This window comes from Castor canadensis, chromosome 4 (assembly GCF_047511655.1).
Source record: "Castor canadensis chromosome 4, mCasCan1.hap1v2, whole genome shotgun sequence".
Taxonomy (NCBI): domain Eukaryota; kingdom Metazoa; phylum Chordata; class Mammalia; order Rodentia; family Castoridae; genus Castor; species Castor canadensis.
The window spans coordinates 888785-902563 of NC_133389.1; the positions used below are offsets into that span (position 1 = coordinate 888785).

A 13779-nucleotide genomic window follows, 5' to 3' on the forward strand; every position below is an offset into this window, starting at 1 on the left:
CTGCTATCATTACAATTATTATTATAGAATCTCAAATTGTCCCACAATTGGCAGGCACTGAGTCCTGGTGATATGAACTTAGTAAACTTTGATAGTTTCCTTACAGTGTGATATTGCAAGACTCTTATTACTACAAGGCTAAACTTTGTTTCTGGTCTGTTCAGTATACTCTTAATAAGACTAGATGGCCACAAGTCACTTAATGACAAGGGTATGTTCATGTTCTGAGAAAGGTGCTATTAGGCAATTTTTTTATACATCAATTACTCAGCACTGGTCCCTTGATGCAATCAAGAGACATGTGAGAGGTACATATGAGACTGCTGCTAGAGTGAACTCTTGTTTAAACTGGAGCACTCTCTCACATAACAATAAAAAGTACAGTGCAATAAAGAGGTAAGTGAGTAAACACAGTCGTCTGTCATCATCAAGCACTACGTACAATACACTTTTACACAATGGCAGCACATGGGTTTGGTTATACAAGTAGCACCCCAGACACACGTATCTGCATTGACCTATAGTACAATGGCTACAATGCCACTAGGCAAAACCAGTATTTTACATTCTTTCAAGGTCAACCTCATAAGACATGGTCTGCAGGTGACTGAGATATCATTATGTGGTGTGTGACTGCATGCACACATCTGTGAAACTAGTCAGCATGAAGACACACCTGGGATCAGCAAAAGTGACTCTTTGTGGTAACTCCTCTTCTCACAGCCCTATGCTAGCCACAGGCATCTAGTATGGTCCTTGTGGGATCACCAGCTCTGTGCCTGTTGTGGCAGGGATTTGGGAAGATCCAAAGACTAATGGTGCCATAACCTCTGTCCAGGACTACAAACCCTCATGCAACTTAACAAACAGTAGTGAGACTGTACCTTCTGAGAAAGAAACTGCAGGTAAATCTAAGCAGTATTCAGTCACCTTATCATGAGTGTAAAGTTGGTACTGTTACTTGGAAACTTATCATGCACATATATAAGCACAGCAGGAGGACAGAGGCTGTTCCAGCTCTGTGCAGTTAACATGATTGTCCATCTAGATTCACGAAATGTGATCTTAACCAACAGGAAAAGAACAATTGTTCTATGACTATCAAAAACCTACCAGGCCACTGAAACTCTCTTCCTACCAGTAATAAATGTACAGGGAAACAGAAGAAACAAAACAAATACTGACTGAGTACATGGTAAGTTAAAACAGAAGAAATATGGGAATGACAGTGTCTTTCTTGATATCTGACAGTAGTATGAACACTGTTTTGCCTCTCTGTTTTCATCACACAACTACAGTACAAAGCAAGCATCTTTTCTGAGTCTTGGCAATGCCATGCTCCACAGGAGTTGGGACTAGTTTACAACATTTATCCTGGAGGCTTCCCATGTGATGAAATACACAGAGTACCTTTAAGATGAAGGGCTTTTTGTTGGTGGATTTTTTTTGGTTTTTTTGGCGGGGGGGGGGGTAACAGTACATTGAACCCAGGGCTCCAAACTTGCTTGGCAAGCTCTCTACAACATGACCCACACTTGAGTCCTTTTGATTTTAAGATATGGTCTCACTAACTGCCTGGGCTGGCTTCAAAATTGAGATCCACCTATTTCTGCCTCCCAAGTTGTTGGGATTTACAGACATGAGATGCCATGCCAGACTTAAGATGGAGTTTTTGTCAGTATCACGTCCTTCAGGACATCTTCATCTTCCTCATCACAATGATTTTTTCTGTTTATGTTAAGAAGCTGCTCGCTATATTTGCCTGGCTGCAAACCACTGGTCTCTTGGAAGGGCAGTAATATAGACATTCTTATGGTAACCCATTCCTTCTGCAGCTCCAGTTGCTCTCAGCTGCCTGGGGTTACTGAGATGGTTTCGAAGTTTCTGCAAGTCTTAAATACCATACTCATTGTCACTTCCTGCCACCATGCTTGAACTGTGTGTTTTCTGACACACAAAATGTCAAGAACTACACGATTACCGGTTATAGTGACAGTAGCCAGTCCAAAAGTCCATGTAAGATGGGCTTTAAAAAGTTAACATACCGCCTCAATATCCAGGCTGGATCAGTAAAGTTGTGTTGGTGGTAAAAGGCACATTCCCTGATAAGAAGTAACACAACTAGTTACATGCTTTGCTGTCTGTGTTGAACTGCACATACATGTCAACGTGCAAGGAGGGTCACAGACAGACTCTAAAAAAAGTGAAGCAGCTGCTGCACACGTTGCATGGCACCTGCGCTGCCTACATAGTGATCTGTGGACTGAAAAGCAAAATGTGAAATTTGTTCTTCACACAATTACTCAGGTATAACATTGTGGTAACTAAAATTTGAAAAATTATATGGGAAATATGAAAAGCAAAACTTTCTACATAAGAGATACAAATATAAATTAAAGAGGCAGAAATCCTTTAATCTGAAATTTGATAATATCATACTCTTGACAAATTATTTCTTCCAAGAAAAAAAAAGAAATAAAGAAATCAAGCAAGATCTGCCCAAAGAAAAGGCTGAGGAGTCTGAGCTGTGTGGAGAACGCTGGAAGAACAGGAAGGAAAGCTCACACACCTGGAGCATGAAGCAACTCCAAGGGAATCCACCATCAAAGGGACAGTCTGACCGTGACAAGTGGTAACAGGCATGTTAAAATGTATGAGTTCATAAATCTATTTTTTAAAGTTTTGCTTACCTTTTGCTAAGAATCCAACTTTATTTTTGTTTTTTTAGTAAATTGCATATATTTACGGATTGCAAAATGATACCGTGAGGGCAGAAGGTGTAGCTAAGAGGTACAGAACTTGCCTAGCATGCACAGGCCCCAGGTTCAATCCCATGTCCCATGTTAGGATTAATGAATACAATGTGAAATAATTAAATCAAGCTAATTAACATACCTATCACCTCAAACACTTCTCATTTTGGGGAGAGATCACTTAAAATTTACTCTTAGCATTTCTGAATTATATAATTAGCATTATATAAAATAAAAAACTTACTCTTCCCATCTGAGGTTCTGTCCCCAGCCCCAGCCTGTAGTGACCACCACTCTCTCTGCCTCTACAAGTTCAGCAGATTCAGATTTCACAAGTAACTGAGAACATGCTATGTCTGTCTTTCTGTGTCTGGTTTACTTCACTCAGCATTATATCCTACAGGCTCATCGTGCTGTCACAAATGACCTTGAGCCCTTCTTTCTGAAGGTGGGACAGAATTCTCTTGAGTCTGCACCACATTCTCTTCATCCATTCATCTACTGGTGAGCACTTAGGTTGATTTCACAGTGGTTACTGTGAAGAGTGCTGCAATGAATGAACAGGGGCATGCAGACATTTCTTTAACACAGGAGGAAACAATTAGGATGGCTGAGGATTCTCATGAGAAAACAGGGTATACCCAGGGAAGTAGCTTTGGAAGGGCTCTCGGTGCACTACTGGAACTACGACTTTGGGCACTTAGCCTTCCACATGACAGATAGTTGTGACTTCACACTCAAGCTCAGTTTTGTAGGACTCTCCACTTGGTCAGGTGGATCAGAGATGGCTCTAAAGCCCCTTGGGCCAGTGAGGCTTTGGCATGGCTGAAGGGCTGCATATCTCTGGCATGCTTTGGAGTTTGCCCCAGCCCTGCTCTAATGACTCCTAGAGTGAGAAGAGTCTAGCACAAGCACACAGCTTCCCACCCCAGGAGGAATCTGATGCTGGGACTCTCCCAGGGCTCCTTCCCTGTTTGAACTGCTGATTACCAAACTCTCCAGTTTCCAACCAAGCCCTTAGGCATGCACCTTGCAGGCTATTTTCTAAACAAAGTCTGCAGGTAAAGCTACAAAGACCTGTTCCTTAGGGCTTGTCTCTCCCTCTGGGTAGAACCTCCATGCCACTGCACTGGAAATGACAGGACACATGCTTTTCAAGTGGCCCTGAGGGTAAGCTTGTGATAGTAGCCCCTCTAGGAGTATTCTCTACCTTGCAGACGAACTGTAGGGAACTCACTGGTATGGAACACCTGGAAAGCAGGAGTTGAAAGCAGAAGGGTGAGTCCAGTGCTTTATATAAAGTCTGCCAGAACAGGGTTTCTGGGGAAAACCAGATAAGGATGAGGCCTTTGCCTTACCCTAGGAATTACAGGGAGATGGAGCACCTGACTTCTTGGCTGCATTGGCCTGGTTTGAAGCTTCCTTTTCACGGAACTAGGCAGGAGGAAGAAAGGCTGCAGCTCAATTACCTTGACTCAACCTGCTCTTACTGGGAAAAAAAAGCTTCTGAAAACTATTGAAACAATTACTCTCAAAAGATACATAAGTAAACACTTAAGATTAATTTAGGGATTCTCAAGAAAAAAATGTAAGGATTCTCTTCAATGAAAGCTAAAAAGGGACAATTTACATCTGGCAACTGCTGGAGACAATGTTGGCTCTCACAAGGTGAACAGAATGCTGTCAGCATCTAGTGAGGGAGGACAAGGATGTTCTCAACATCTGGTGGTGCAGAAATACTGAACCCAAAGCACTGAACGCGGTAATGGTGAGGAACCCTGCACCAGACAGAGCAATACACAAGGAAAAGCCAACCAGCAGTCTGAGGCTGAGCAGCAGCCTGACAATTCACTAACTGGTGCTCCTTGTCAAGGTACTTTACCTTATGAGGACTCAGTTTGTCCATCTACACAAAGGGAAAACCAAGGCTCACTTTGGAGTAGTATTTCAAAATTTAGAAGAAGCCCTACTAAAGACTGACATGAATGCTTGCACTAAGAACTGGCTGACTAGTAGCTAATTATTTCTCAAATTTGGAGACATATCCATAAACAATCTCTTTTCCTTTGAGCCCTAGAGAAGAAACAGCTTCTGCTCACTAGCAAGCCTCTCTCTCTCTCTCAGTCTGAATAAATATCAACTATTTTTCTCTCCTAGCCGAGGCATTCTCAACTAATCTTGGCTACTACCACTTTAGTCCTAAAATGTGCCCTAACATCACTAATTTATTTTGAGTCCTTTTAACTACTTGTAACAGGGGCATTATTGTGAAAATAAATCTGGGAGACTCTGGGAGATGAATCCACTGCTCAAAGACACAATCAGATCAAGAGCTACAAAAAGATTTTCCAATTGTCTGCTTTATAAATTAATGATATATTCAGGAGACTTTCACCTGGCTGCATGCATTTTAGAAAACATACCTGACTATGTAAATAAACTGTTATTTGCTTGTCAAAAGGACTATGAGAAGAATATTCTGTCCAAGCTGATTGGTTTCAACTAAGAAGCAATAAAAGAAAATTTTGTAGTTCATATTATTCTAAATTAAATGTCTTAAACATTGATCTTTTTCTCTGAAATATGTGAGTATGTGTATTCTGAAAGAAAATGTACAAATAACTTCAAAGGGCTAGACTCTAGCTTTTGTCCACTGGATTTGGTTTCTAAAACTTAAGTAAGAGCAGGTGAGACCCTCTGGAATGTCTTAAATTTCTCACCTGCTGTGTTTCCAGAAGTGAGATCAATATTCAGATCTCTGTAAACATATTAAACATTGCAAACAATGCAGCTGCCTTTCTTTAAAGATAAAGACAAACTTCATGTTAAATAATTACATGCTATTTTTAAAATGTAGAGGGAGCTGACATTTTTCCCTAAGTACAGTTAAAATTTAAATTAATTTCCCACTAACTGATGTGAATGAGGTACAAGGGGAAGGGGAGGAAGAGATTGCAGCAAAATGAGAAGTGGAGCCAAGGTGACTTGTATTACAAGAACCACTAATTTTTTTAAGAGAAAGCACTAGCTACAATCAGTATGAGCTGAAGCTCAGCAAACATGAATTATTAAACCATCTGCTTATATCATATTACAGACTTATGAATACTTGATTTTATTTTGTATAACTGACAAGAGTTGACAAGAAAGGATGGGTTTAACGACCACCAAATTAAGATCACCTAGTGATATGTGTCAAACTAGAGAGCCACATCGGATGGTGATAAAGTAATTGCAGGGACCCTGTGAGACAGACAAGTCTGTCACAGCACAGTAGGTCACCTGCAGCATTAGCGGGAGACCTAGAACAGCTCACAGACTCAACAGTTCTGAAAGAGATCAGCTATGGAACATGCCCAATAAAAGGAATGCAGACATTGACTTCGCATTGATACTTCATGGCTGTCGGTGATTAACCTTCATTTTTAATCACTTGTGTGACTTCATGGCTGCAAAACTGTTCAAGCCGACAGTGTAGATGAGGACAGTGTCATTTACCACTAGCAGGGGAGACAGCCAAGGCGCTAAACTACGTCCCAAACACATTAACTATAATGGCGTCACTGAGGATATCAGTGACAAAGGCCTGTATGAGAGACTGATGAAAATTAGTTTGAAAGCATTAATTTCTTCTAATACCACTGAAAGAACTGTGTGCACTCAGGAGATATTTGGTCTGAATTAAGAAACTGATGAAGCAATTGATTGATTGGAATTTAAGCCATCAATCACCCAATCCATCAACAGCTTCATTTACATTCTAAACAATCCACACATGGCTCAATAGAATACTCTGTATTAATACAGTCAATACAAAGCCACTGACAAAATCACCATGCTGCATTGACAAGCACCCAGCTGTTACTGTCGAAGCCTGAGTACCATGTCACACTGAGGTCCTCTGTACTGACTAAGCATAAAGACTTTATTGTAATAAGCAGTATGTTACAGGGTATTTTTAGCTAAAACTGAAAATCAATAAAATAATTTAAAAAGTGTTAGATGATACAAAAAATTGTGAACATGTGTGATTTTCTGAAAACAACTGGGCATTAGGAAAACTTGAAATAATTACTTATAATCAAAAGAATTTCTGAAGTTAAAAATCTCTTGATCAAAAGCTTGGAAGCTATTTTAGAAATAGAGAAAAGTTCCTTCCTGCGAAAGAAACAATCCAGTTTCTTAATATCTACATATGAATAAATAGCAACATTTTAACAATTTAAATCTGATAGGGAAAATTATATGCCTGTAGACTAAACAGAACCCCAGGTTAAAACAGACTATAGTAAGGTCCTACATTCAGATCCGTTAGTAATTAATTGTCCAGGAGTACATGAACAATCAAAACTTTAGCATATATGTACACTGTGTTCATTTTTTTTTTGGTTGGGGGGAGGCAGTAATTGTGAAGAAGACCCTCACGGGATCCATGACTGTCAGAACACTGAGCATCACAGCACCCCAGAGAGCAACCGTCCCTAGAACCCAGATCATCCAAGAAGATCAAGAACACTGACAAATCTTTAAACAGGTACAACAAAAGAGAAGAGGGGAGTTATTAAAAATCAGGAAAAGGGAGAGGACACTAACCATCATCACAGAGAGAAAATGTGTTTTAAGGGATACCAAGAATCATATGTTGACAAATTAGACAGCCTAGATGAAGCAGAAAAATTTCTAAAAAGATACCAACTACTAAAACTGACTCAAGAAGAAACAGATAATCTGAATAGGTTTCTAGCCAGCAAAGAAACTGAATTAGCAAAAAACAATACCAGAAAAAAAATCCCATTCCAGATAGTTTTGTGCATGAATTCTACAAAACATTTATAAAACAGTAATTCTTCACAAACTCTTCCAAAAACTAGATGAGGAAGGAACACTTCCTAATTCATTCTAAGCCCAGTGTTACCTTTATACCAAAACAAAGTCATCACAAGAAAAACAAAAACAATAACAAACACCCAGAGCCCAATATATCCTTTGTGAATATAGAGGCAAAAATCCTTAAGAAAACACTAGCAATCAAATCTGACAAAACATAAAAGAATTGATTACACACCATGATCAAGAAGAGATCAGTCTTTGAGGGGCTCAGGTCTCACAAGCCCCCAAGTCATCTGGTAGTCTGTACTGTGCAACACTTCACTGAGCTGCACATACCAACTGAGGGACGGAATCTCCTGCTGGACACTAAAAACATGAGATGGCCTTACTGCTCTCTTGTCAGGAAGACCCGAAATGCTTGAAAAGCAAGTACAATTCTCTCCAAAGTTGCCAAATGAGAAGTACAAACAGTCAACACAAATAGCACCATTTGTAAAGAGTCAGGAGCCTTTCAAAACAGAGAGCAATTCTGTTGAGATACTGGTTAAAGGAACACTAGCCACTAAAGGACAATATGAGTATTGAGCATGCCTGTCTCTCTCTCTCTCTCCCCTCCCTATCTTCTGCACCTCTCCTTTCTCTTCCTCTCCCCTCTCTCTCATTGAATCCACTTGGTAGTGCAAGTGGAAGGCTCTGTTCCACAGGACCATGGAAGCCAGGCTGATGAAAGCTCTCTGGCCTCAGATGTGCAGTTTGCAAGGCTACCCTGGTCACCTGGCTAGCAATAGTGAAGGGAAGAATAGATGAGTATAGTGTGCAGGTCTTTCAGCTCCTCCTCTGCCAGAGCTTAATAACACGACCCCACCTCATTGGGCAGGAAAGAGGAGTCTACCTGTGTCTCTAAGAGGAAAGAAAGGAGTTGAAAAAGTAGTTAGCCAGTCGAGGTCACCATTGGGAAAATCAAAACTCACTCTAAAAACCACACTAAGATTCCACCTCACCCCTGTTAGAACAGCCATCATCAGCAACACCACCAACAACAGGTGTTGGCGAGGATGCGGGGAAAAAGGAACCCTCTTACACTGTTGGTGGGAATGTAGACTAGTACAACCACTCTGGAAAAAAATTTGGAGGCTACTTAAAAAGCTGGACATCGATCTACCATTTGATCCAGCAATACCACTCTTGGGGATATACCCAAAAGACTGTTACTCCAGAGGCACCTGCACACCCATGTTTATTGCAGCGCTATTCACAATAGCCAAGTTATGGCAACAGCCAAGATGCCCCACCACTGATGAATGGATTAAGAAAATGTGGTATCTATACACAATGGAATTTTATGCAGCCATGAAGAAGAACGAAATGTTATCATTCGCTGGTAAATGGATGGAATTGGAGAACATCATTCTGAGTGAGGTTAGCCTGGCCCAAAAGACCAAAAATCGTATGTTCTCCCTCATATGCGGACATTAGATCAAGGGCAAACACGACAAGGGGATTGGACTATGAGCACATGATAAAAGCGAGAGCACACAAGGGAGGGGTGAGGATAGGTAAGACACCTAAAAAATTAGCTAGCATTTGTTGCCCTTAACGCAGAGAAACTAAAGCAGATACCTTAAAGCAACTGAGGCCAATAGGAAAAGGGGCCCAGGAACTAGAGAAAAGGTTAGATCAAAAAGAATTAACCTAGAAGGTAACACCCACGCACAGGAAATCAATGTGAGTCAATGCCCTGTATAGCTATCCTTATCTCAACCAGCAAAACCCCTTGTTCCTTCCTATTATTGCTTATACTCTCTCTACAACAAAATTAGAAATAAGGGCAAAATAGTTTCTGCTGGGTATTGAGCGGGTGGAGGGGAAAGGGAGGGGGCGGAGTGGGTGGTAAGGGAGGGGGTGGGGACAGGGGGGAGAAATGAACCAAGCCTTGTATGCACATATGAATAAAAAAAAAAAAACCTCACTCTATTTAACACACAGTCATGTCCACAGACCCCAGACTGCTGGGATAACTGAAGCTTCTGTACACAGCAGCCTTGTCTGACAAAGTGAGCAACTATAACTACAGTGCATAAGAAAATCATTTCATCCTTCTCATGACTTACAAGGTGCCTTTAAAAAGCATGCTGTTTATAAATGGAGAAAAAAATACCAACTCAATCCTTCATAGGGCATTCACACTACAAATAATAATAACGTATTCTGCACTTAAGAAAATTAATAATATGCTAAGCTTCTTATAAAAATATGGTTCATCTGGCCAACAAGTCAAGGTACACAGCAGAAGGAGCTCTGTGGACACTCCTTGACTTGCTTCCCTCAACCCAGAGATGATGGAAATGTGCCCATGTAGCCATATCACACTGTCAAGAACTGGCCGAGGAGACATAGTAAGACTTCCTGATTCCAACTCAACTTCCTTCCTTAACCAGGAGAGGCCTCTTCCATGTTGAAGGCTCCACTCATCTAAACACTGTGTTTTCTACAAACCCATAACTCACCCAGGCAAAACTATCTGTCCCCTCTCACACAGCCCTGATAATTCATTATCACAACACCTATACAATAGGATGACTACCCATTGTCAGTCTATGTACTTTCACAAATATATAAAGCATGAACCCTTGGAAGTCTGCAATTGTGCCTTGTTCTCTTTTGTATCCTAAGCAACAATTAATGCCAGGTACAAAATAAATGGTAAACAATTGATTAGTGGATTGATTAATAAAATTGCAAATGCAAAATGGCATTCAAATTTCGAGGACCAACACTGAGTTAATTAGACCTCAATTATGAATTTAAATGAAAATACTCATTGAAGGGCTGGAGGTGTGTGGCTCAACTGGTAAAGCACTTGCCTAGAAAGCACAAGGCCTTTAGTTCAAACCCCAGCAACACACACACACACACACACACACACACACACACACACACACACACACACCCATTGAATACACAGGTTTTGATAGGCTGACTTTTTTAGGCAAACATACTACACAATAAAGTCATCTTTATAAATATCAACAATTAAATGACTTAGAAATTAATTGAAACTATTACCATTCTAAGGAGAAATTATTAGAATAAATTTTAGTTTTACCTTTTAAAATAAAAATCAAACTGCCAAAATACTGAATTAGCAGCAATGTAAAAAAAAATAAATACCTGCTTTCTCTGAAGTTCTAAGAAACACCATATCTGATGGAATTCTTTGATTCTGAAAAGAGTAATATAATTACATTAATTATATGCAGGCTTATACATTAACCAATTCCAATCCAAATTAGAAATAGCAAATAAAAACAACTAAATAAAATAAGGTCATAACTAAAATTTTGCTGAAGTAACTAATATGTATAATTTGCATATCAAAAGTTAGTACTTCAATCAGTAAGCATGTGACCGGGACCTAGCACTGGCTTACGGAGTGCTTCACACCTCTGTTTGCTAAACACTGTAAGTGTCACGGTTTCTGCGACACCTCAACCCCAGCATGTGTGCCTTATAAAAACCCCATCTTCCCCAGTAGACGAATGGCTCTGAATGGCCTCTCCAAATTAGTTTTAGAATAAGATTATCTATGTCTTTTAAAAGAAAACAAAAACTTGCTGTAGACTGGTGGAGTGGCTCAAGCGGTAAAGAGCGTCTGCCTAGCAAGCACTGGGCCCTGAGTTCAAGCACCGTGACTGCAAAAACAGTAACAAAACCTTGCTGTGACTTTGATAGGAATTGTGTTAAGCTCACAGGTCCCAATTCAAGAACATAATGCATCTTATTTACTTAGATCTTTGATTTCTTCCGTAAATACTGAAACTTTGAGCAAACTTAAGAGCTTGTTTTCACAAGAAGGACTGTAAGAATACTGCATGCTTCATTTGTTTCCAGATGCTTGCTGTTAGTTCATGGAAATGGGTCACTAGTTGTGTGTGTTGATCTCGTAACTTGCCACTCCAGGGGTATTTTTATTTGTTTCCTTTCTGGACAGCTTTAACTTCCTTTCTCGTCTTACTCAGAGACTGGAGCTGCCACTAGAGAAGGAGGGGCAAGAGCAACACCCTTGTTCCCAAGCTCAGAGAGGTGGCATCTAAGCCCCCAGACGGGATGAGCTGCAGACCACTGACACTTTCTCAACTCCATGAGGCCACTGCCCTCTAGCCCCACTTCTGATGGTTTTTATCATAAATGGATGTTGGACTTAGTCAAATGTTTTTCTGGCATCAATTAATATGATGGTGTGATTTCTCTCTGGTCTACTGATGACGGACATCACCTTGGTTGACTCTAGAACAAGGGTTCAGACTGAAGTCCCTGAGTCATTACCTCTGCTTGGAATAGTGCACCACTCTCTTTATACACATCAGTAAGTGGTTCCTTAACGATTTTTCTGTCTATATTCATGAGGGATGTGGGGCTAGAATTTTCTTTTGTTGAACTTATTGTTCTTTTATCTGGTATTCCTATATAGACAATCCTGGCCTCATGAAATTAGGTGGGAAGTATTCCACCCCATTTTCTGGAAACTACTGTGCAAAATTAATGCAAAATCCTCTTCAAAGGATTCAAGGAATTCTCCAATGAAAATACCTATATATTTCCTTTCTCATACATTTTACATCACTAATGCAGTTTCTTTACTGTTCCCCGCCCCATCATTCTGAAAGATATTTTCTTAGACAATAACAAACCCTGCTCTCCACTTTTGTTGGATAATTTTATGTGTAATTTCTCCATCTTTTACTGCACCCTAAACCTAAAAAGACTTTCTTGTCAGTAGTATAGAGCTGGGTTGCATCTTTTTATCCACTCTGCCTGTCTTGTGATTAGTGTACTTATACCGGTAACAATAAAGGTCATTGTGTCTTCTTATTTGTCTTCTCATCTGCTCCTATTTCTCATCTCCTTCTTGTGTGCCATGTGAATCCTTTTAAGGATGCCATCTAACTTTACGTGTATCATCTCAGACTGCATCTCTTTCCACACTTTTCATCCTTCCTGTTCTGGACCTTACAATATACTTTGGAGTACTTACTTATTAAATTGCATTATCTCAGAAAAAATAAGATTAAAAACATGGCTGTTGTCCCCAGCTGTAAGAAAGCAACACCCTCTTCTTTCTTAAGCTATTTCTGTTGGTAAAGGAGCACTTACACCAGGTCACCTGGAGTCCTGTTCTGAGTCTGTCCCAAGCAGCCCTTCTGAACCTTTGGGCTCTAGAGACTGAAGGATGACCTGTACATGTTACCTTCAACTTCTAAAGGCTTCTAATTCTACATAGGTACCTTACTTGATATGGACTCACGTAGTAACATTTCAGTTGACATGTTTGTCTCAAAGTTTAGTTACTACTGAGTTCTCCCTATTAAGCCAGGAGACAACCGTTGGCATTTCTATTTCTCTCTTTCTGTTACATGCATAAAGATACAATATAATCTTAACTCTGAATAGATTTTTGTTTAAGCAAATACTTTGAGAGCCTTTATGTCATTTATATTAAACTCTAGAACAATCCGGGGCACTGCAAGTATCTGTTTGTATGATTGTTATCATATAATGTTTAATTTTTAGCAAAAGAATGGCTCTTTAGAAAAAAAGGGAAACAATGAACTCTTGAAAATAGCTTCTTTAAAAAGTAACATCTTTAACGTTAGTTCTAACTAAAATAGAAAAGTTGGAGTTCAGGTTTCTACCAGAGACACACACACTGAAGACATATCAAATGTGGAAAAGACTGAACTTAAAGGGTACCTGTGCTGCTCAACACCATTACCAAGCAGCACAGCATGTGCATATTATGAATGGAATACATATGTGCAAATTCTAGGGGTGGAGGTACAGCTCAGCAGTAAAGCATTTACCTGGCAAGCGTGAAGTCCTGCATTTGATCCCAGCACCAAAATAACGCATAAACAAATAAAATCTAAGTATCTTCACACAAGGAGGTAGACTTCATGATTAGTAACAGTGTTCATTTATTCAATTTTAGAGAATCTGTACTATGTCAGGCCAACAATTTTAAAAGCTGACCAAAAACAAGCAAAAACCTTAAATTAAGTGACAAGAATTAACAAATATTAAAGAGAATTCACATCACTCCCTTCTTAAATTCTCTTTTCCCAGGCTGGCCACAAACTTACCATCTTCCTGCCTCCATATCTCAAATTCTGGGATTACAGACATGTTCCACCATGCC

At 39.9% G+C, this 13779-nt stretch overlaps 1 protein-coding gene across 8 annotated transcripts in view; it reads right to left on the reverse strand.

Annotated features, from left to right (window-relative positions):
- The window catches only part of Atp9b (ATPase phospholipid transporting 9B (putative)), a 234565-nt gene that overhangs the window by 155099 nt on the left and 65687 nt on the right, over positions 1-13779 (reverse strand). For 7 of the 8 annotated variants that reach the window (XM_020163739.2, XM_020163736.2, XM_074069607.1 and 4 more), the window contains one exon: positions 10755-10806. The exons of the other annotated variant lie outside the window; for it this stretch is intronic. In XM_020163739.2, coding sequence (XP_020019328.2) covers positions 10755-10806 — 52 coding nt within the window. The remainder of the gene's footprint in view (positions 1-10754; positions 10807-13779) is intronic. 8 annotated transcript variants of the gene reach the window in all.